Source organism: Monodelphis domestica, chromosome 1 (assembly GCF_027887165.1).
Source record: "Monodelphis domestica isolate mMonDom1 chromosome 1, mMonDom1.pri, whole genome shotgun sequence".
NCBI classification, from domain to species: Eukaryota; Metazoa; Chordata; class Mammalia; order Didelphimorphia; family Didelphidae; genus Monodelphis; species Monodelphis domestica.
In genome coordinates, this window is record NC_077227.1 from 701445617 (window position 1) to 701470440 (window position 24824).

Below are 24824 nucleotides of genomic sequence, written 5' to 3' on the forward strand. Positions count from 1 at the left end.
AGGTAACCAGAGGTTAAAGGACTTGCCCAGGGTCACATAGTTGAATATCTGAGGCTGGGCTTGAACTCAGGTCTTCCTGACTCTAGGCCCAGTGCTCTATCCAGAGTCATCTAGGTGCCTCCTATTCCATAGTTAGTCCTGACTAAACATAGGAGAGTGAAGCAAAGAGTACTGTACCCAGAATTAAAAGACCTGGTTTTGAGTTACCTGCTCTGACACTTAATGGCTACGGGATGATGGGTAGTTCACTTAGTATCTCTATGCCTCAGTTTCCTCATCTGCTCAATGGGACCAATAGTACACTATCTCACTGACTTTTTCCTAGAAAAGCTCTTCAAATGCTTTAGAAATGTGAGACACTATCATTATTATCACTACACATCAGTCACCAAATTTCCACTGTTCAGTGACCTAGACCAAGATTTCCTTGGGCTCAGCACGGTCCTTGTCACTCATTCATTGCCTCTGGTCCCTGCTGATTTCAGAGACTTCCAGCCCCTCTAGTGTTAAGAGGGGCAATTACACCCCCACTCCACTCCCCATACATACAAACATAGGCCCTACTAGAACACACACACACACACACACACACACACACACACACACACACACACACACACATTTCCCCAATCCTTGTTTGCTTTTAAAATGGGAACACATTCTGCCTGCTCTCTGGATTGCAGATCTACTTCGGGGGAAGGAAAGAGAGGCAAGTAGTTGTGTGCAATTGATATCAATATTGATTCATTCTGGAAAACCATAATAGTGGCAGTAAAACAGGGGCAAAAACTAGCTGGCATCAGAATTCAGAGAATGTCACATCTGCCAGCACCCTCCCCTTTTTAGAGAAGAAAAGGGGAAGCCCTGAGAAGCAACCTGAGTAGCTCAAAGTCACATCACTGATAAAGTGAACTCAAGGGGCAGAGATGGGGCTCAGGGGATAGAGAGCCAGGTGTAGCCCCTACTGCTCAAAATTAAAAAAATAAATCAAATCAAATCTAGACTCATCAGGAGTAGAACTAGAAGGGGCCTGAGTGATCTTGTGGTCCAGTGCCCTCATTTTACAGAGCAAGATACTGATGCCCACTGAAGCGAACCCTAAATTATCTAAGCAGTCAGAATCATTGTATTGACCCCCACATCCATGTTGTCACTGACACAGAGAGCTGAAAGGGCCTTCTCAGGCCTTCAGCTACTAGTTCTTGAGTCCTGACTATTTTCTATCCCCTTTAAAGGTGCTATTTAGGCCTGTCTTGGAATCACCCACCACCAACACCCAAACTCCGGGAGCTCCTTTCTCCCTCACAAAGAAAGCATTGGCCAAAGTTAGCTGGTAAATGAATCCCTGGGATTGGGGGTTAATTGCTGACAGCTGTGAGGGTGTGTCTGGCACCAGGCACCACCCTATATGGCTCAGTACCTGGCTGAAATCTTTCTAGGGTCAGGGATCAACTCAGGTGCTGGTAGGACTGAATGGAGCAGGGCAAACGAGCAGAACGTGGCTCCTGGGCGCGTTCTCTTTCCTGGGCCAACTGTGACGTGGAGCACTGTGGTGGGGCCAGTTTACACCTTCTGGGAGGCAAAACCAATTTTATTTCTCCTTGATCTTTCTTTCTTTCTTTCTTTCTTTCTTTCTTTCTTTCTTTCTTTCTTTCTTTCTTTCTTTCTTTCTTTCTTTCTTTCTTTCTTTCTTTCTTTCTCTCTTTCTCTCTTTCTCTCTTTCTCTCTTTCTTTCTTTCTCTCTTTCTCTCTTTCTCTCTTTCTTTCTTTCTCTCTTTCTCTCTTTCTCTCTCTTTCCTTTTTTCTCTGTTTATTTGTTTCTTCTCTTTGTTACTTCTCTCTCTCACTCTTTGTTGTTTTAGGGGAGGATACTGCTGCTTCTAAGGGTGAATTCTATGAATTATCTGAAGCTTTCCTCAGATTTAAGTATCTCTTTTGGGCATCTGATGCAGCAAGAGATTCAAGAGAAAACAAAGAATTTGTGAGAAAGCAATAGACTCACTTTACCTTTCTTCTTGCTTTGATTTCTCCCTTTTTTTCTACCTGTTCAGTAAATGGATTAGGAAAGCAGGGGTCCAGCTTCCTTTCTGGATGCCCCTCTATCTTCATGTTTCTCTCTGTTTCTATGTCCATTCCCTATCTTTTGCTCCTCTCTCTGAATCTCCTTCAAAGCTTATACAGAACTTTAACCTATATAAGCAAGGACCTGTCTACCTCCTTCTGTCTCCTTTCAGTTTCTCCAGGGGTCTCTGTGACCGATTGGCCTTGCTGCCTCTGTCTCTCCTTAATGCTTTGTCACAACCAGATTAGCATTTCTCTCTCTCTCTATTTCTTGCCTCTCTAATATCTCCCTATATATGTCCTGTTTCTATCGTTGTCTCTCCGTCTCTAGCTTTATCTGTGACTTCCTCCCAGTCTTTGATTTGATGGCGATACAAAGAGCTTTTAATTGGATCAATCACGACCATCTTTGGGTGCCCATCTCCTTCTGTCTCTGCACATAGCTTTTCTTTGTCTTTTCTTCTCTCTGTCTTGGTCTCCCTCCCTACTTCCCCCCCCCCCCCCCCCATGTCTCTGTCTCTCTCCTTTCTGCCCTCATGTCTCTATTTTGGGGTCCTTGTCTCTCTTTTTCTGTCTCTCTGTCTTTGTCTCTCCCAACCCTCATAGTTTTCCTTTTCCCTGGAGTTTGTAGCAGCTAGCAGTGTTTTGCTCCTGGTGCTGAAAATGCTTCTCCGCTTGCAGGAGCCCTGGGGCAAGGTGGGGGTGGGGTGAATAGCGGAGTGTTAAGAGCTCTTCATTTACTTAGGAAAATAAAAATGCAATTTAAACTGGCGAGATTCTGAAAACTGTCTTCCGCTGGAACACACCTAGATAAAACCTCGCGTATACGCCGAGAGTACCACCACACGTACCCCCTTTACTGATGAGGAAAGAGCAAATCTTCACTGCTAACGAGACCACCGCGAGCCTCTGTAACTGTAGCTTTGGCAGGATGAGGATTTCTTAGGTTCCAGTTCAAACGGAAACCTAACTGGGAAAACTATGGGAGGAAGGGCTGTAGCCCCTCTTTTCGTGATTATACTTAAAGGAACGGTGCTGAGTGTGCACGCGAGCCACGGGCAAAAGAAAGCGTTTTATTTTAGGAAAGCATCTTCGTTATCTTGCAACGTCTCTTAGAGAGGGAATCACTTCATTACCTGGCGGGTTTAAGCTCATGATTTTCTCTTTTCTAGGAAAACAGTCTTTCTTCCTTATCTTTTTTTCTCGCTTAAACGCAGCGATGACAGACTGCAACTTCACATGTTTAAATATATGTAAGTATACATTTGTTAATAAGTGTCATATAAAGGATGCCCCAAAAGTCCTAGTTCATATAACTTTACTAGCTTAAAACTGCACTAGGAGTTTGAGGACAACCAGAACATAAGGAGAATATATGGAAAATCTATGACCCTGGGCAAATCACTTCACTCTGTTTGCCTCAGTTTCCTCATTTGTCAAATGAGCTGGAGAAGGAAATGATAAGTCATTCCAGTACTTTGCAAAGAAAACCCCAAATGGGGCCACTAAAAGTTGGAGACTGAACAACTGAATAACAAAAAATGAATGTATATACTTATATAAATTTTAGAGGTTTGGGTGAAAATATCTCTTCTAAATTAGGAATGAAACCCTAAAAATGTAAAAAAAAAAACCTGGCCCAAGATTATTTATTTATTTATTTCACTTTCCCGTCATCATTTCTGTGAAATCCATTAATTTTTTGCATGTTCTTCCTCCCTTTTTCCTCCCTTTTTCTCCTGTTTTCCTGCCTCACTCAGGATTTTTTTCACTAGACTCTAACTTCTGTAAGTTAATACCTGGAATTCTCTCTCTCTCTCTCTCTCTCTCTCTCTCTCTCTCTCTCTCTCTCTCTCTCTCTCTCTGTGTGTGTGTGTGTGTGTGTGTGTGTGTATCTCTCCCTCTCCTGTCTCCCTCTCTGTCTTTCTGTCTTGTCTCCTTTTTTCTCTCCATTCTTCCTCTCACCAGCTTCTTTCATTGGAACAAGGTGGCCCCAAAATGCTCCAAGGAAAATATTCTAGGTATCTATCAAAAGGCAACTATAAGGAGAGGGATAAAAATACATTGGGATGCATTTAAAAAATCTCTGTGGGAAGAGATGGATCTCTGGAGATTGTATATGGGATCTAAATAGTAACGCTCTGAGGTTAATATCTTTAGGGCTGGTTTCTGTTCCATGGAGTGGTGTGTGCTGCTAATGCCAGAAAACTCCCAAAAATCTCGCAGTGAAGAGGGCTGTAAATTCCTAGGCTGTAATGTTGTCAAATATTTCATTGAAGAACGTCATGGAAAATGTGTGCTTTCTGCTAAAAGGGCCAAGTGGAAGGGGCAAGCTCAGGACTTGAGCAGCAGAGACACAATGCTTTTGGAGGCCCCATTCCCCCCACCCACCCCCAGCCAAAAAATGAACCTCTCCTTAATGTAGGGCTGACAGAGGGAGATTAACTGCCCCACCCTCCTTTTGCAGGGGAACCCAACAACAGCTGCACCCCATATCTTGGCCCTTTGGTTTGGGGAGTGAGTCTCTGCTTCTGCCTATTGCTACCATCTGTCTCTGTCAATGCTAACCTATCTCCTTTACTGATATGATTTGCAAAGACCAATTGGACTTTTGAGGCTGAGTTGGGAGAACAGGTTTGGGGGCTTTTTGTTTTTGTTTTCGTTTGTTTGTTTTTAATCCTGTCCCCCTGGGTTTTAGCAAAGGGGGCTTGCTCCACTGAAGAAAGATGGGGCAAATGCCCAAAGTCGCCCTTCCATTTCCCCCAGGTCTCTAGTCTTGAACTGGTAGTAGGGTTGATCAACAGTGCTTGAGGCACACAAGACCAGGTATGTCCTTGTCACTTCAATGGAGCTTCACCCCAGAATAAAAGAGGGGGCGAAAACCCCTTAGCTATAGGATAGAGAACAGGGGAGAAGAAGAAAGGAACGATTCTCCCAACTCCTTCACGGGCATCTGATTGGAGCGAGAACTAAGTGAAGCTAGTCTCCTGGAGGCACTAGAACTCAGAAAATAACACTCACTGAAATTAACTCGCCTGAGCTGTACCTCACTCTGCTGTTCCAAGCTGCCTCCCCCCCCTCCCCGGCCATCGCTCTGTTACTGGCTGGTGGAGACTGGGAATGGGGAGTGTGGAGACAAGAAGATGCCCCTACTCTCATTCTCTGGAACCAAGTGAAGAATATTGAAGGCCATTGTTTTAGAAACACATCTCCCCTATGCGGTAGTGTTCACATGCCAAGCTCCACTATACCCACATTACACTTACTCAGTCCATTATTTCCCTGCACTATACACGCACAATCTCATGAAATACATTACACACAACTATCATATCAATGTGTGCATACATGCATATATATATTGACTTCATATATTTTACAGATGTGGAATGTCTGTGCATTCTATCGCCTCCCTGTCAACACCTCGAAGTCACATATAAATTCGCCAAATGCCAATCTTCCCATCTCCCCAGTTTGAATTAGCCCCGCCACTCCCACCTTTCCCCTTCCTACCTTATGTAAACGTTTAGGGATCAATTTGCAAGGGGCTAAAGCTGGAACTTGGGTAGGGCGGGGGCGCTCCGGCTGGGGAGCAGGCTCTGAAAGCCGGACAGGACAGAGTGGGGGTGGGAGGAGGGTGGGGGATGCGGGGGATGCTTTCTGTGAGTGAAGTCACTGGCGTTAATGAAAAGCAGGGGGAGAGGAGAGGGGCGCGCGCCTGCCGGTGCCCTCTCGGTGGGTGGTCCGCGCTCTGTGATAAACACGCGGCCCCTTCTGCAGGGGAGCGCCCGCTGTACAGACTGCGTGTAACAATACCACCTAGATCCATTTCCATGCTCGGATTACAAGCTCGGTTGCTGCAGAGTCGAGTTCACTTAAGCAATTAGCCAGTAAAAATACCTTCGGTCAAGGAAAGAGGAAGAAGTTTCTGATTTGTCTATTTTTACACAAAACACCCAATCCTCCTTCCCCCTCCCTTGAAATCGAGGCTAGGCGACTGCTGGGCAGTAAGACTAATAAGAGTGGAGGTCAGATTTTAATGCCCTTCATGGATTTTTAGGGGAACACTAAACATCTACCCCAGGGCCTCCCCTATTCTTGAAGATGTGGAAAGAGTCTCCAGGCAGTGTATTTTATCTGGCTGGATTTTCTAAGGGGAGAGAGGATTCTGTTTATACGACTTGGTCGGTTAGTGAAAGAGAGAATCTGTGCTCTCCAAGACATAACACCTAGACCCTGGTCTGGTTTGGGATGATGCAGGCTAATAAAGAAAGCACCCATCCCAGCTCTCCTCCAGACTTAAGACCTCTACTGGGACACACAAGAGGTCCTGTAGCTTCATCGTCTGGTCCCCTATGTGGCCCAGCATGTCCTGGTTTAAGTGGGCCTCTATTTAGTAACAGATTAGCTCTGTGGGCTGTTAAACGGGGGATCCTCCATCACTCAATGTCTGTTTTGAGGCCTGTGGAGGTGGGGTTCTCCGAGGAAAATACCATTTAATAAAAGACTTTCTTTCCAAAAAAACTATAGCAACATCTCCAGTTATGCCCCCTCCGCATCCTCTTCCAGAGAAAGAAATATGAAAGTCAAATGAAAGAATTCGCTATGGTTAGGGAATAGTTATGAACCCCATATAAAGAGTCTGGAGAAATAGGTTCTATTCCGTGCAACTGACTGTGTGTGTCCTGAGGCAAGTTATATCCCCCACGTGGACCTTACTTTCCCCATCTGTAAAACAAGAAGGCTGCCCAGATGTTCTCTAAGGTCCCTTCTGACATTCTGTGAACATGGAAAACTGTCCAAGCTATCCCCTGAGTGAGCTTGGTTTCTCCCTTAATAGCTGAGAGAGCAATTCCTTTTCTCCTCCCCTTTTCCCCAAATTCTTCCCATAGCCAACCTGATTAGGCTTTGGGAAGCGAATCATTTAAGGAAGAATCTCATTGGCAAGGATGCCTTGGGATGCAATGAGTCTCCCTAAGTTTCTTATTTGTTACAACGAGGGCTGCTGTCCCCCCATTCCAGCAAAGCACGATTTTTCTGTCAGCCTAAAGGAAAAGCTACAAAATCGACTTCCAGTGCCCCCTTGGTAGACGTACTCAAAGACAAACATCGAGAGAATGCTTCCCTCTTCGCACCCCAAACTAGATATACATGCACAGCCACTCCATCTCCAAAGAGAATAGGGGCTAGAAGCCACATACAGAGACTTTCAGATTGAATATCTTGAGGGAATGGGGGAAGGAAGAGCCCAGGGGAAAACCATGAAGGTGATGCTATGGAATGACCAAAATCCCACTCCTCCCCTTTACCCTATTGGAGCTCCTCCGGCCATGAAAGTTGGAGAGTGTGCCAGACCCGGGGGAACCTTAGCAGGGCTGGGAGTGGTCGGTCAGTTGGCCTCTCTTCCTACGGCTAACTGTGCTAAGGCCACAGCGACTGGCTTTAAATGTTCACCCGGGAGCATGTGGAAGAGGCCCAGCTTTAGAATCCAACCAGGATTCTGGGTTTAGAGACCATCTTTTTCTTCCACACTTCTTTCTAGCCTAATTAGTGTATGTAGTTCAGGCTCCCCTCTCCAAAGTACTGCCGCGGAAGCCAGAGGGACTTCTCCCCCTCGGTTTGCGCTCTAGGACACAGTATTCGCTACCGAGAGACGTCAGCAGCGACCCCACTTCCCCCGGACTCCCCTCCCAGGCGCTCCCGTCTACTACCCTGCTGCTGCTGCAGCTGCTGCTGTTTGGCACAGAGAGGGGGGAAAATGTTAAGAAAGCAGGGAGGATGTGTGTGTGTATCTGTGCGCACAGCAGTGGGCTGGGGGAGGATAGGCAGGGAGGCCCTCATCCTGGAAGGACTGGTGAGAGTCGGGTCTCCAGGGACGTGGCAAAATGCGGGAAGCCTCATACTCAGTCACCGCGGGAAGCCAGGGATTGGGGCTGAACGCTGGGAAGGCACTTGGGCCCGACCCTAGGCTCAGACTCGCCAGGCGCCCCGAAGGCGACTTCGCGTCTCTCCGCCAAGGCTTTGAGCTGCAGAGGGAGGTGGAGAATAAGGGAGGGGGGAGGGGGAGGAGGGCCCTTGGGGAAACCCGATAGGCATCTTTTCTTTTGAAAAGCGCCAGGGGCCGGAGGAGAGCTCACCTAAAGTGTGGGAGCACACGACAATATGATTGTCGGCTTTGGGCTTTCTACCCAGCCGGTGCAAAGCAACTGTCCAAAACAATCTTCCCTCCTTTTCTAGCAAAGACCCGTGAAAACCCACCTTTCTCTAAGCTTTCTCCGCGCCTGACGCCTCCCGCCGTATTCCGTTTCCCTCACCATTCCCGGCTCTAGTAGCTGAGCCTCCCGTCCCCTCTCCAGCTCAGGCGAAAGAGCCAACAACCAAGCGAACAGTGAAAAGGCCCGGTTGAACACCTACCCTAGTCTGGAACACCTCAAGTCCCAAGTGACTTACCTTGCCCGGTGAGCAACGGTTGCTTGTTGAGAAGCCCGCTCAGAAGCTGGGGCTGCAGTGTAGCCGCTGACTCTTCCTGTGGCCCCCTCCCCCCGCTCCCTGCTTTAACCCCCCCCCCCAACACACACACACACAAAACACACACAAACACACATCCTTTGCCCTAGATTGACTGAGTGCACACGCGCGCACGGGGGTGTGCGCGGGGCTGAGCTTGCGGGGCGCGCACGGGGGCTGCTCCAGTCAGAGTCCCGGCACCCCGCACTTATTTATATTACAAAAATCTAAACAAGCCGCCAGATAGGCTGCCCAGACGATTCCAATGTAGCAGAAAGGGCGCATGGAAAGAACTGCCCGTTTTCTCTGATTTTTTTTTCTTTATTAAAGAATCTCCGAGAACATGTTTACACTTAGCTATATAAACATCCTGCCAGGTTTCCCCTTATCTTAGAAATTAGACCCTGCATTTTTCAGCAGGGGAACGCCAAAGCTTGGGACTGGGAGCCGACAGCTCTGCGAGCTCCACGCGGGCCTGAGCCAGGGCTCTCTGCTTTCATCGGCTTTGAGGCCAAACCGTGTAGTTGCTGCGGCCCGCTGCCCGCTTAGTGGGAACCACAGAGTTCACAGTCGTCCAGAGCCAACTGCGCGGTCGCAGACAAAGCGGCCGAGCCGCGCTTTCGTTTTCCCCAGGAACACTGCTTGCCTGGATTCAGGGAGTCCCAGGACTTTGGGACTTCTGAAAACTCAGGCCAAGCAAGGCATTTGGCAGCCACTGGGGAAAGGGTCCTTCCGAGCGTAGTCATTAAGAGGGTCTCCCTAGGGTGGGGGTGAGAGGTCGGGAGGAAGGGAGGGCTGGGAAATAAACGGACTTCACGGAGGTCGTTTTGATCCCAGGGCTGTGGAGCAGGGAAAGATCTTGGGGTTGGAAAGCCTAGTGATGGCTCCGAGTTTCCCGCCGGCCTAGCCTGTTCAGGAAGGTGAAGGGCGGACTTGGGGACGAGAGAGTGGAGAGAACCGCCCGGTGTTCGTTCGTCCATTAACAATCACTTGGAAGGCTGGTAGATGGAGGTTGGGGCGGGATCTGGATGGGAGCCACAGCGGGGTGGGGAGAGGGAAGAGGAGTGTGAAGGTCCCTTTAAGTGCCCACCAGAGTAAGGATGGGGGGAGGGCGATCGGGGGAGGGAAGGAGCGAAGACTGAGGGAGGTCGGGGCGGGGGAACTCCTCTAGCTCCTTACGTCTGACTGACTGTCAGGAGCCGACAGATGTAGCTGACAAGAGATAAAGTTAAAGCGATCTCCACGGAGAGAGCAGAGCCCAGAGCCGCTGTTGTGACTAGAGACTTCTTTGGGCAACAGCGTCTGGGGAAGGAGGGTTGGGTCCTGTGGCAGCCGACTGGGACCTCCGAGGCTGCTGGAGACTTGCAGAACAGCCCTCCTACCACCGAACTGCCCCTTCTCCCGATTCCCCAATTCTGAGGGTGTTCCTTTCTGCCCCGGGGGCTTCTGTAAAGAGCCTGTCCCTCTGGCTCTGGCTCGGCTCTCAGCTGGTTCCTGATCTTCTGGGAGGGCCAGAGCGGAGGGGGAAGAGGAGGGGGTAGGAAGGAGAGAGAGAGAGAGAGAGAGAGAGAGAGAGAGAGAGAGAGAGAGAGAGAGAGTCAGCCAGCCAGTCAGCCAACCAACCCCCGGCAGGCTGTAACAGCAGCAGCAGACCTAAGGAGATTCTCCGAAGCAGGGGGGAGGGCCGCCGGACCCGGGAAAGGGGGGTTAGGGGGGAGGGGAGGGGTGTGCAACAGAGCGCTCTGGAAAAGTTGCAGCAGATGACGGCAGAGGTGAAGCAGGCTCCCTTCTCGCAGCCCCCTCCTCTTCCTCCCTCCTCCTCCTCCTCCTCCTCCTCCTCCTCCTCCTCCTCCTCCTCCTCCTCCTCCTCCTCCTCCGCAGCGCAGAGCAGCGGCGGCAGCGGCGGCGGCGGCAGCAGCCACCCGATGTCCTCAGTCCCAGAGAAGGCGCAGCAACACGGCGGCCACAGCAGCGGCGGCGGAGGCGGCGGCGGTGGCTCAGCCATGGACCCCGCCTCGTCCACCACCTCAAAGGCCAAGAAGACGAACGCGGGGATCCGGCGGCCGGAGAAGCCGCCCTACTCCTACATCGCACTCATCGTCATGGCTATCCAGAGCTCGCCCACCAAGCGGCTGACGCTCAGCGAAATCTACCAGTTCCTCCAAAGCCGCTTTCCCTTCTTCCGAGGTTCCTATCAGGGCTGGAAGAACTCAGTGCGCCACAACCTCTCGCTTAACGAGTGTTTCATCAAGCTGCCCAAGGGACTGGGCCGCCCGGGCAAGGGCCACTACTGGACCATCGATCCAGCCAGCGAGTTCATGTTCGAGGAGGGCTCCTTTCGCCGGCGGCCCCGCGGCTTCCGAAGGAAGTGCCAGGCGCTCAAGCCCATGTACAGCATGATGAACGGGCTAGGCTTCAACCACCTCCCCGACACCTACAGCTTCCAGGGCTCAGCTGGGGCCATCTCCTGCCCTCCCAACAGCCTGGCCCTGGAAGGCGGCATCGGCATGATGAACGGCCACTTGCCGGGCAACGTGGACGGCCTGGGCCTGCCGGGCCACTCGGTGCCCCACCTGCCCGCCAACGGCGGTCACTCCTACATGGGCAGCTGCGCCGGCTCGGCTGGCGCCGAATACCCGCATCCCGAGGGTTCCGTGTCCGCCTCCCCGCTGCTGGCCAGCGGCGGGGTCATGGAACCTCACTCTGTGTACTCGGGCTCCGCCTCCGCTTGGCCGCCCTCGGCCTCCGCAGCGGCGCTCAACAGCGGTGCCTCCTACATTAAGCAGCAGCCCTTGTCCCCCTGCAACCCCGCCGCCAATCCCCTGTCGTCCAGCCTCCCCACGCACTCCCTGGAGCAGCCCTATCTGCACCAGAACAGCCACAACCCTGCCGAGCTACAAGGTGAGTGCAGCGCAGCGGGCCCCCGAGGCGGGGGGGAGGTGGGAGGTGGAGGGGCAGAGGGAGATGGGGGAGATGGCAACTAGGGGGCTAGGGCTGGGACTGCCTGGAGAGGCTGTGTAGAGACACACACCTCCAGGCTTGTCTCCCAGAGGCGTTTGTGTGCATTGTGTGGTCGTGCTTGTGCGTGCCTGACATCGCCTGTCCATCCCCCTACTCACTAGGAAAGAAAGATGAGTTCTCTCCGTGCCGGCTAGGTGGGAAAGATGCTGCTGAGAGCTCAAGCACTGGACGCAGCCCTTCAAACACATGTGTTCATTCGTGTTGCAATCGGCCCCTTTCCCGACCCCTTCCTCCCTTTCCTGAACCTTGGAACTGGGCGGCAGTCTAGGATTCTCAGTTTGGGCCCAGGAAAGGAGTTCTGCTTGGCCTTCCTCAGGCCCGGCCCAAGCTCTCCATCCTGCCCATGGGTTTTGTTCTTTTTTTTTTTTTAATTTTCTTTAAACAACCCACTGTTAATGGCTTGGGGTTTTGGTCCCTGGACTTTCTAGATTTTATAAAGAAAGAAACTCGAGAGTGAAAGGCAGCAGCCCAGGGCCTCCCTCTCTTTCAGGCCCATTTTCTCTTGCTTTAGCACTGAATGACCTGGAAAGTCTGGGGGAGATTGTTTGGCCTTCCCAGGAGTCGGTCCCTGGGCCTGAGAGGAGGAGGCAGGCCAGTAGAGGGTCAAGAGTTTTTGGTGGGGGAAATTGGAGTGGCCTCGGGGTGTTTGTTCATAGAAGACTAGAAGACTCTATACAACAGCTAAGGGTTAGGAGGGCATCCTCTTCCTTTACTGAAGTTAGGGGATAGCGCAGCCAGGCCTCACGGTCAACTTGGGGAAGAGAGGCTGGCCAGATGAGCTCCCACAGCTGGTTTCTTCAGCTCTGGGTTTCAAGACCAAGTGTAACCTCCGCAGGAGACTCCCACCCTAACCCAGGGACAGAAGATTTAAAAATATCTCCCCCTCTCCTGAACCCCCAGCTCCTTGCCAATCCTCTCCTTTCTTGGGGCCTTGTTTTGGAAACTCTCTGGACTTAGCCAGAGGCCTGTCACTTAGTGCTTCCTTGGAACCAGGATGCTCTGCTCCTGAGGCTAGGCCTGGCCTGATTTGGGAAACAGCAGCGCTGAGGGAGTATCAGGGAGCTCCTGACCCGAGCAGGCTCCTTTGGCTGTATTTGAGAGGGGGCCAGAGCAGCTCTCCTCAAAGATCAGGGCTTCCGAACTGAGCCATAAGCCAAAATTCCCAGCATATCGGGGTTCTGTAAAGGGCTCTAGATCCTACCCACTGTCCTGCCTGGACGGTTCAACTTCTGCGGGGTTTCTCTGATTGAAACATTGCCTCCCCTCAATTCTTGCCCCCACCTCTCCCCCAACCTCTTCATCCTGGGAGTTGCCCGATAGATCAGCCCATCTTGCAAAGGTCAGTCGAGGGTTGGTAAACTGCCATCCATGGGAAAGGAGAGCTGGACGGTCCACCTAGGGTATTGGGCTCTCTAGGGGGCCAAGGCTGAGCAGGGTAGTATTCTAAACTATTCCCTTAGCCTAGGACCTCGGGCCGAGAGAGTGCCCTGGGGACCCGACCACCTCCCCTTTGCCAGGCAAGTGACCCTTGACCTCTCGGTCCCACTGAAACGCATCCCTTTGCCCGCACCCCAATCCCCGAGAACCTTAGGGGAATCTCTGAACAGCTAAAGCGTCAGTGAGGGGACTAGATTATCCGCCGGGAGGCTCAATACCTCCCGCAGACCCCGTGCCGCCAGGTTAACTCCCGAGCGGCGGCCTGGGGGAGTTGGGATTATCCGGGCTGGGTGCAGCCAATTCGTTTAGTCCCCAATCGACCAGAAGGGGAAAAAAAAGAGGTCATCGCTTTCCCTTTCCTTCTCTTCACCTCCTGACCGTAAAACAGTAGCTTGGGCTACTTTCTCCGACCCCATCTGGCCGCTTCACAACTTCTCTGCTGCGTGTGTGCGTGTGCGTGTTTGAGGGAAAAGGGGGCAGACGGGATATTTACCTCCAAATCTCTTTTAAGACCCAGCCCTGCCAACCTCCACCAACATCCATGTGTTTCCTCCCCTCCCCTCTCTCTCCTTCCCAGGAATCCCCCGGTATCACTCTCAGTCTCCAAGCATGTGTGATCGAAAGGAGTTCGTCTTTTCTTTCAACGCTATGGCCTCCTCCTCGATGCATTCAGCGAGTAGCGGGTCTTATTATCATCAACAAGTGACCTACCAGGACATCAAGCCCTGTGTTATGTGATGGCTGGGCGGGCAGCCCTGCGGCGACGCCCAAGGCGCCCCCTCCCCCCTCACGGGGCGAAGGGACCTCTAAAAACTGAAGACAAAAAAAGAAACTGATGAATTCTTGAGGTATAAGCCAGCGGCGGCAGGAGACGAAAAGTTGGGCCTTTGGGGCCAACAGGGAGAGGAAATCCGAAGGGAGTGTGTGTGTGCACCAGGTCAGTCGGTGAAAGCAGTTCCCAACGCCTGCCCTTCATCCCCACCTCCGCCCCAGGCGCCAATGTTCATTTCTAGTGTAGACTGGGACCTAGGCTTGACCACCAGGATTTGAGAATGAGGTTCAGATCTTTGGGGAGCGAACCAGTTCCGCGGGATCCGGATGGCACGGTGCTGAATTTGGGGAACCACCGAAAGAGACGAGGAAAAATCTCCGAATAAGTTTGATTTTGTTTAACCCCCTCTCTTCCTCCAGGGACTTGAATCGGGCGAGGAAGGGCGGCGGGGTGGGGAGGGTGGGGACTTGGGAAATCCAGTCATTATCAAAGACTTCTTCTGTCGGTTTGAATATTTATCTTCTTCTTGTTGATGTTGAAAGAATGTCTTAGAAAGAGGGTCTTCTCGGAACACCGCGTCAGGCGGGGTCCAGAGATTGCTCTGTCCTCGCCCTTCCTTAGCCGGGATTCTCTTCAGATCAACCCAGAGTGGAACTTCTAGACGAACTCTATTTTCCCAAACCACTCTCTGCTTTAAACATTTTAGACTTAAATTAAACTCAACCCCAACCCAAATTACAGCGAGCCAAAGAAGCGAGTCCGTCCCCCGTGTTAGACTTCCCCTCTGCTCTGCTCCCCCATCAGTCGGTGTGACCTTTTCCGCACCATCCGTGGGCCTCTTTGGTTTCCACCCTCACCAAACGACTCCTTTCCGATCTCTACTGTAAACTTTCTGGTCCAAGACTGAGCTTTGGGCTCTGGAGGCTGAAAAGCAGCGGTTGGCTAGGATTTAAGAGAGAAGCTACTAATTCCAAAGTGGATTCAGGATCGCCGGGACACAGAAAGATTAAGGCACTTTTAAAAAAAATAGCAAGGCTCATCCTGTTATTTATTCTACTTTTTTTCCTAATAATCAAAACACCACGTCGGCTCCGTGGATCAGTATTAAATGGTGTGTACCTCGTTGGCAATATTTGCCGTGTAGATTTTTTTTTTTAGCTATCCATTGTAAATTTGAAACAAAGTCGGATCTGTGTAAAGACAAATTTCCATATGTTTTATATAAATATATATATAATGAAGGACTATCCCCCCCCCTTTTTTTGTATGTTGGCTGCACGGGACAGCGTTTGTGACACCCATTTTAAGCTTTCTTCTGCACTGTATAAAATCGTAATTAATGACGTGCCCCCCTTGTGTACCTTTTTCCAGAAAAAAAGAACAAAAATAAAAACATGTATAGCATTTGTACATGGTCTTCACACTTGTATGAACCATAAATAAAACACCACGAGTATTTTACCGGCAGTGGGACTTCAGAGTATCTCTAGGGAGAAAGAAGCAACCCCCGACTGACTTTTGGTTTCTAGTGATTCCCAATCATTCGAACAATCCTTCCATTGTCCCCTTCACTTACCATTTTAGGGAAGGAAGTCTTGCCCAGAGCTAAGAGCTATTCTACAGCTAGTCTCTAAAAGTCCTTTCCAGCCTTTAATTTCTGGGATTCTCTTCCTGGTCTCTGCTCCCCTTTAAATTGCATCTCCTGCTTTAAAGAAATAACTTGAAACTGGCAGAAAAATCAGAGGCCTTCCTTCTCCCATTCCAAAAGAGGAAATGGGATCTTTACTTCTCCCGTTCCCAATAGGCATTTCCATGTGGAGTCAGCACTGGAAATCTCCAAGCACTATGTAAATGGGAATTCATCCTGGTTGTTGTTTAAAAATGGATTTTCAGATCTTGATACTTTCCCCATCTATGCTACCAAGAGAAATTGCTTTGCTGAAAAGAGACCAGTGCCCCCCCCCCAGGAAGGAAAGAAACCCTTCCTGTGCCCCTCTTTTTGGGTCCCCCAAACTGGAATGTCTAAAATCAGACCCAGATTATGGGCCCGAGGAATGAAAAGGAAGAATGGAGAACAGTTCCTTTCAAAATGGAGAACGTTTTCTCTAAATCTTATATATATTTTTTAACACAGGGAAAAAGGATTTTCACCCTCCTCCCCAATTTGTAGCCCTTCCGCTCCTTTCCCCTCTAGTAAAACAAACAGAATAAAGTAGATGTCATTGGGTTGCAGCATTTAGACCCACCACAGCTTTCCCCTGTCTTAGGGTCGTGAGCTCTGTACCTGGTTATTTTCAGCCTTGACATTTTGGACGTGAAGGTAATTTCTTCTGAGCTCTGTTACATCAGAATTATCAATAAACTTGCCTGGACAATTAATGCCCCAAACAAACAGCTGTCTATAAACCAGAGATAAAGGGACGACCAAATGCAGGCCCCAGCCATCTCTTCCTTTGCCTTCTGCTCTGGGTCTCTCTCTGCCTTTCCCTGAGTGCTGCCGTCTCTCTCTAAAAGGCCCCAGAGTTCTCTTCCTCAGACTACCTCCACTTAATTTAGGAAGCACAATTAGAGGTCCAGAGAGCAGCAAAACCTCATCAAATTGCAAGATTCCCCTCACTGTTCTCCCTTCCCCCATCTCCCATCAATCCCCATGAACTCATGGAGAGACATCTTGACTCTCTCCCCTCCACCCCTAAAGACAAAATTGCTAGAAATCAACAAGAAAAACAAAACAAAACACCCCCTTTTGGGGGTGGGGTGGGGAGGAAGATCTCCAATTAAGAGTGGTGGTGGAAGTAGATTTGATCCTCACAAACCCTAAATCTTGAAAGGGGTCCTGGCTATGGCAATGGACCCAGAGGTGGGGTACACTTCTACCACCTACCTCTAGGGTTCTGCCCCTGCTTCCCTCCACCCTGTCAGGAACATCAGCCCATAGGGTGTTCCCTGTTTATTTGTTCTTTCCCACCCCTTCCCGCCCTTCTTCCTTCCAGCAAGCAGAGGCTCAGGAGACATTCTGCTGCTTCCCGGGGTGAGGAGCTCCTGGGCCCCATTTTAAAAACTCCAAGCGCCAACCCACCTAGACTCTCATCTGGCTAACATCTCCTCTCCAGCCACAAGGGCCCAGGCCTGGTATAGTGAAGAGAGGGATAGGGAGCCAGGGCTCCTGATTTGGGGTCTAACCACACAGTCCCAGGAAGGGATGGCAAGAGCTAGCTAAAGCGGTTAGGAAGTCCTCTGCCCTCATCACTTGGACTGCCCACACCACAGGATCCAAATTCTTCCTGTGAAGACTTGGGCCCTGGCTTCTCTGATCTAGTCCACACTGGCTGGGGCCTGAAGACAGAAATCTCTTCCTGAGCTTCTGAAATTCTGCTTGATGCCCAGGAGTCCCAGCCAGGCACTGCCCATGTCTTCTGTTGGTGGCAAAAGTATGCCCAGGGATGGGAGTGCCACTGAGAACATCCACCTAAGGTTTACCTTCCTCTCTGTAAGCACATCACTCTAGCACACACATCCCAGAAGACAACAGTGTTCAGTAAGCACTGGAAGAAATGGAGTGTATAGGAAACAAACATGTCAGGGCACCAGCCATTGCTCTCCGGAGTTCATCACTTCCTCTCTGTGAACCTCCTCTGTAGGATGAGGGAGTTAGACTAGATGGTCACTAAGGTGACTCCAATTCCAACTTCTTGATATTTCGGTAGATCCCTGGTGTGGGTACGATTTCCCCAAAGGCAGCCCCAACCACACTGTCATTCAGTAGGATTCTTGGGCATTATCCTTCTCTACAGTTTCTCTCCAGAGAAGGTCCATCCAACGCAACTAGACCTCCTTCTTTGGTCGTTATTATCGCTGTCTCCAGAGGTTCTGGCTAAACACGCCACACGGGCTGTCCATCATTTAGGTATACAGACTTTGGATAAAGGATGGACCATGGACTCTCCTAATCACATACAATCTTGATGATATCTCCAGAATTCTCAATTTTAGTCCTAACATTCAATAATTCTAAAAAGATGTGTGTTTATTCATAAAGATGTGCTATATGAAATTTAAAACCGCTCCTTCTCTGAGACACAAATTGCCTCAGAAAACCAGAGAATGAATAATGACCGCTATATAATAAAAGACTATAAACATATATAGGATATGCCTAGTGAAAATAAGTCTTTTTATTTACAGACATTTAAACAGTTTAGTATATATACTATCTATACATATTATACACACATAAAAGTATATTGTATATATGTACCTGCTCATATCTGTATATATGAAGGAAATTACAAGCCTTTCCAGTATCTTTGTCAAGAGAACCCCAAATGGGGCCATGAAGAGTCTGACACAACTACAATGACTGGACAACAAAAACAAGTATGTGTATATAAATATGTGTGTATATTTATATCTCTCTATATCATCCATCCATCCTGGTTTGGGGGTGCCCCTAGATGGGAACCATCTAGCTTTTAATTCATGTGTCCAGCAGTACCTCAAGGATTTGGCAGAAATAGAAATAAACTAAACTTTAGTTTAGTTGAAGAAATACAGCTTTGGGATGGCCCCTGGGCTCCCCCAACCTGAGAGCAATGGGAACTACAGGGGCGGTCAACTCTTAAGTCTTAGCATCCTTGCAAGAGGAGAGAACTGGACTCAGTGATCACCAAGGCCCCTTCAGGTCCTCTATCTGTGATCTTGTGTTCATTGCTTCCCTGTCAGCATGTGCAGAGAAGTGGTAACTAAAGGGGCACAAATTGAAAAGGGGAAGGACCCTAGGAGGTCATTTGGTGTGGTCTTCTCAGTGTGTAGAGGAGAAAAAGAGAGGCTAAGAAAAGTCGTGATTTTTGCAAGTTCTTACAGGTAGAACTGAATACAGATCTAGGTCCTGCAGCACTCCAAATTTCAAATTCTTTCTATTATACATCCTGCTCTCCTTTTTTCTCTGACTGCGGGGTAGGCATTCGGATCTATACCACTCTGGAGGCCCATAAGATTTAGAACTGAAAGGGAACTGAGATCATTTAGTTCAGCCCTCTTATTTTACAGAGGAGAAAACAGGTCTAGAGAAAGGAAGTGACTCATCTCAGGTCACAAACATAAGTGGTAGAGCTTCTGGGAGTTGGACAGAGATGCCTCACCCTAAATCCTGTATTTTCTCTGAGGCTATGAGGTTCCCATTTGGAATACTTTATATAGAACCTTGTATATATTAGAAGGAGTGCAAAGATCATTCTGGACTGGAGGTCAGAGTGGAAGGAAGGATGTGGGAGGTCCTTTCTTGTAGGGGTAGGAGATAGAGCCCGGAGATCAGTCCTCCTAATAAGAAAGCACTGATGCCTACTTGGATCTGAAATAGCCAGGGACCCTGGCCCATCCTTGGTGTGCCCTGAAGAACCAGGGGGATGAACCAGCCAACATGTGGCTGAAGTGTAATAGAAGGAAAGTAAGTTTCGTCTAGATGGAGGTTCAGGTCCCCTCTGTTTTAAATGTGATCTGCTGATCAGTTAACAAAAATGTTGATGCATCAAATCACTTGATCTCTCTGGTACTCAATTCCTACAAAATGAGGAGTCTGGATTTGGTGGTCTCCCAGGTACCATCCTATGATGCTGTGAAATGATTTTAGTGATGTGGTCCAGACATTAAGCCATAGAAGATTAAGTTCTGACCTGTCCTCTTATGTTTAAACCCTGAGGACACTGGGTTCATCGTAATGAAGACATTTGACTTTCCCCAAATCTTCTACCGAGCCTGGTGGGCTCTTATATAAAGAAGGAAACCAGGGAGTAGAAAAATACATCATAGGGGGAGGCTAGATGATTCAGCGCATAGAAAACCAGGCCAGGAGATGGGACAACCTGGGTTCAAATCTGGCACCAGCACCAGCAACTTCCTAGCTGTATGATCCTGGCCAAGTCACTTAAACCCAACTGTGTAGCCTTACTGATCTTCTGTTTTAAAACCAATACATAGAATTAATTCTAAGATGGTAAGTAAGGGTATATATACAATAATATATTTTATAGTATTATAATATATTAGACATAAGCATAATATATAATCTTCACATCTTATATGATGATATATTAAATATGCATTATATATTGTTATAACATGACCATTATATAATTATAATAATATATAGTGTATACATATATAAACTCTTACCTTCCGTCTTATAATCAATATTATGTATGGTCAATATCAATATTATATATGAAAATCAATACTTTATATATGTGTATGCATATACATATGTATTATCAACAGTTATAGCTGGGTAAACATTCCGAATGAGCCCAAAGGCATGGAGTGGATGAAATGTTTGTATCTTCAATCTATCCAGATATATTTTGGATCTGTACAATGGCAGGATAGAGTATGATAGATCTCCTTTCCTCCCTCCCTCCTCTCTCTCTCTCTCTCTCTCTCTCTCTCTCTCTCCCCCCTACCTTTCTTTTCCCTTTCTCTCTCTCCCTCCCCTTTTCCCCTCTCTCTCCTTCCTTCCCCCCTCTCTCCTCCATCTCTCTCCCTCCCTTTCTCTCTCCCTCTCTCTCTTTCTCTCCTTCCTTTCCTCTCTCTCTCCTCTGTCTCTCTCTCCTAGTAGGGTGTGTGTGTGTGTGTGTGTGTGTGTGTGTGTGCAAAGCAATCAATTAGGATAATTAGTATACACACCCAGAAAGAGCCTGTTATTAGGTTCCTCTTGGATGGAGAACTAGTGACATAGCTGTGAATGGACTCATTTCTACATTTGTAAAAGAATAAAGAATCCATCATGTAAGATAGAAAACCTGGAGAAAGCTAAGTGTCTGCATTTCAAAAAGGAATCTGGCAAACATCCACTGAGCTGGTCTAGGAGAATTGTTCAGAATTAATTTATCCTGATGGAAAGAAGCTGGAATTAGAACTGGGAAACCTAGGTTCTAGCCTCAGTTCTATTGGTAAGACATTTCCCATTTTCCATATAATCTTCAGGAAATCATTCCCCCTTCTCTGGATCTTTGCTTCTTCATGCATAAAACCAAAGGGTCAGATTCGATGATATTTATGGTCTCACCAGTTCAACGATCCATTAGATTATTGCGCTGGCTTGATCCTGCTGCTAAAGGTGTTTGTCTGTGTACTGGGCTCTTCGATCTTGCTCATCAGTGTGCCAATCTGGGGCCAGGCTTTTCAGCATCAGGACCCATTCACTGAGCAGCCTATATTTGATCTGGGGAGAGACAAGCCAGAACTGGCAATAATCCTGATAGCTCATATTTCTGTAACACTTAGAGGTTTGTGAGATGCTTTCATATATATCTCTACTGAGCCTCCTTTAACCCTGTGGGATAGGTGCTATTAGCCCCATTTTATAGGGCATAAACTGAGGCTCAGAGATGATAAACAAATTAGCCAGAGCCCCAGAGTTGAGGAGTATCTCAGGCAGGATTTGAAGTTAGGTTGCCAGGATGCTTGCTGCTGTGCTCCCCATCCACTCAGAGAATCCAGTTGCAATATTGTTCATTTCTTAAATAAAAGAAGAAATAAGAGAAATTCAGAAATGAGAAAAAATAAGAGACTGGGGGTAGGATATGGGGCTGGGGTGACACTTAAAGGGGGAGGAAGTTATATTTTCCGCTATCTCTTCTGTACCAAAAACATCTACATGGTGTTTTTTTTAAGCCCTTACTTTTTGTCTTAGTAACACCTCTAAGACAGAAAGGCAAGGACTAGGCAAATGAGGTTAAGTGAATTGCCCAAGGTCACACAGCTAGGGAGTGTGAGTTCAAATATGAACCCAGGTCTTCCTAATTCCAGGCCTGGCTCCCTTCCCACTATGCCGCCTAGATGCCCCCAAATAGTGTCTTGATGACTTTCTATATAACAGTGTTGACTTAGACCAGTGGTGCCAATTCACAGAAAAGGGTGAGGCACTAAACCATAGATAGGGATCCTTGTGGTCTGCATATCAACTTAGAAAACCATATGTTAACCTTATCTATGTTTCATTGTATTCTATTTATTTTTATTTATACTTTACATATATATATATATATTATGTGTACTTTTGAAGTATACTTAAAAATACTTCCCAATTACATTTTAATCTGGTTTGGGCTGCACTTGGGAGAGCTGCTGGTGCAGTGGCTGGTGTCTGACACCTCTGCCAAGCTTCATTCAGTCACAACTTGGATTTCACGGTTGGTTAAAGCAAGTGTCTTCACACCCAGGACCTTGAACTTCCTAGGCACTAAATAAGCATTTATTGGCTTGAATTTGTTGAAACAGGAGTGGAAGAGATGGGAAATATATGATTCACCAGTTAGTGAGATATCCTAGAAAGAATACTAGATGTGGGGTCATAAAGCTTAGGTGCAAACATTTGAGTGTTACAAGGAATATCAAATATGATCTAGTCCAATTTCACAATGAAAGAAATCTTATTTTATTATCTTTTATTTTTCATATCACTTTCATTGCCAAACATCCTTTCCCTGACCAAATCAACTCACCACTTGAAGTAAAGAAGAAAAAAAAGAAAGATTGCAAAGCATTTCAGCAAAACCAACTCATGAACCAACTGTGACAATCTAGGTAACATTCCACCCCCATATTACCCCATCTCTGTACAGAAGGGAAAGAAGTACAGGTATCCACTCCTTCCCCATTTTGGGGGTTAGGAGTGAGGTACTCTCACGATCTAGAAAATCCATGTAAAATTACTTTGGCCCTCCCTTTGTGCCTGAAAAATTTTACTGGGATATTTACAGAAGAACATATATATATATGTATATATATATATATTTGTGTGTGTGTTTCTGAATTTCCAGACTTTTTCTGTGTCATCTATTAGTCTTTGCATGTTGTCTGTGTCTTCTGAAAATCCTAAAATTTTATCATTTAATTTCTTATGCTGACCTGTGATAGATAGAAACTATGACAAAGTCTAGGTATGGAAGGGATGACACCTGCCCTCTACTCTGGAGCCAAGCACAGTCATTATAATCATACAGTGCTTAGGTTCCTTTTTCTTCTCGTTTTTTATGTTTACATCCTAATACATTCATCATTCAGATGAAGAGCCTGAGGCCAGAATGAGAAGTGACATGCTTAGGTAGTAAATTGTAGGACTGTGATTTGAACCCACATCCCATCATTTCAAATCCAATGTTCTTTCAATAACTCTTCAACATATTCATTATTTCTACTACTTTGGGTACTGTGAAAATCAAATGAGATAAAATACTTAAAAAACTTTAATGTCATGTGAAAAGATCAGTTGTTATCATAATGAGTGCAATACATAAATGTATTATTGTAATTTTTATTCTATTTAGATTCTGGAACAGTCACAGTACATATAACAAGAGTGTTGCCAAAAGCTTATCTCAAAGTCTGTCCTGCAATGAGATAGAATAATGTTATAGATGAAGTAGAGGTCACACATTCTTAAAGGATGCCTGGTAATTAGTCTTTTGCTTCTGGTTGGGTCACCGACTGTCCCTGGGTATATTTCCTGCAGTTGTCTATTTGTGTTTCAGAAACAGAAGGCAAAAGATAAAGTTCTACTGAAGACCATTTTTAGGAGTTGCTTGTGGTCACTGTACATTGGCAGGGAGCTCTATGGCAGTTCTTAATCTGGATTCTATGAACTATACATATTTAGGTATCATCCATATATCTGCTATCATCTAGTTATCCATCTGACATCATCTATCTGCTATCATCCATCAACCCATATTTATCCATTATCTATACATCTGCTATCATCTATCTACTGTCCATCCATCCATCCTTATATCTGTCTATCTATCCATCTATCCATTTGTCTATCCATCCATCTGTCCATCAATCCATCTATCTGTCCATCCATCCATCCATCTATTATCTATCTTTCTTCTTTCCTTCTTTCCTTTCTTCCTTCTTTCCTTCCTTCCTTCCTTCCTTCCTTCCTTCCTTCCTTCCTTCCTTCCTTCCTTCCTTCCCTTCCTTCCTTCCTTCTTTCTTTCTTTCTTTCTTTCTTTCTTTCTTTCTTTCTTTCTTTCTTTCTTTCTTTCTTTCTTTCTTTCTTTCTTTCTTTCTTTCTTTCTTTCTTTCTTTCTTTCTTTCTTTCTTTCTTTCTTTCTTTCTTTCTTTCCACAACTACAATTCTATGGAATAATAAAAATGATGATAATTTACATAGCATTATATGGCCCTTACTACCTCCCAGGCAATGTGCTAAGTTCTTTACAGATATTATTTCAATTAATCCTTACAAAAATGCTGGGAAGTAGGTGCAATCATTACCCATTTCAAGGATGGGGAGCTTGAAGCAAACAGGTCAAGTGCCTTGACCAAGGCAACATGGTCAGTAAATGTCTGAGGCTGGATTTAAACTCAGGTTTTCCTGACCTTTGGCCCTTTTCTCTGTCCATGGTACTACTTATGTTCTTTTTGTTCAGTTGTTCAGTCATGTGTGATTCTTCCTGACCCCAGGAACCATAGCAATTAGACCGTCCTGGTCCCCCACTATCTCTTGAAGTCCAAGTTCCCATTCATGGTTTCCATGGCACTATCTTATCCTTTTCCTGTTACCTTTGGATTTTCCCCAGTATCAGGATCTTTTAAAATGTATTTTATTTTAAATTTTTAAATTTTAATTTTAAAACATTATTCTGAGAAGACTTCACCAGATTGCCAAACGAGTCCAGAAGACCAAAGAGTTTAAGAGCCCCTGGAGTAGAGAAAGGAAGGGGAACCCACTCCAGTAGGAGGCATTTTGCTGGGCAAGCAAGGGTCATTCCAGAAGGCTAAATTCTTCTTTAATGGAGACAGCGCCACCTGCTGCCCACTTAAGATTTTGCAAGGTCCAGCATAGAAGAAATGACAATTGCATGAAATAGAATTTAGAAAATAAACTTGTATGTATCAGGAAGTAGCAAAAATAAACCTCCAACTATGGTATTTTAGATACTTTCATCCAAATTTAAGGGGCAAATGGCCTCTTTAAAAGGGCAGGGAGGTGATGATAATAAATGGACATAGATAGTGAACTTTA

The 24824-nt window shown here is 47.1% G+C and overlaps 1 protein-coding gene across 1 annotated transcript; it reads left to right on the top strand.

The window, feature by feature from the left end:
* The first annotated feature begins 10300 nt into the window (after positions 1 to 10300).
* On the top strand, positions 10301 to 15257 carry FOXF1 (forkhead box F1). The gene is made up of 2 exons (XM_001365795.4): positions 10301 to 11469; positions 13604 to 15257. The coding sequence occupies exons 1-2, from the start codon at positions 10329 to 10331 to the stop codon at positions 13762 to 13764; spliced, it is 1302 nt and encodes a 433-aa protein (XP_001365832.4). The 5' UTR covers positions 10301 to 10328; the 3' UTR covers positions 13765 to 15257.
* The last annotated feature ends 9567 nt before the right edge of the window (positions 15258 to 24824 follow it).

What these genes read in the sequence shown, in the direction of transcription:
- FOXF1 (XM_001365795.4), top strand. Translation starts at nt 10,329, where the DNA reads ATGACGGCAGAGGTGAAGCAGGCTCCCTTCTCGCAGCCCCCTCCTCTT. An exon ending in CAACCCTGCCGAGCTACAAG is followed by an intron (nt 11,470 to 13,603) that starts GTGAGTGCAGCG and finishes TCTCCTTCCCAG; the next exon opens with GAATCCCCCGGTATCACTCT.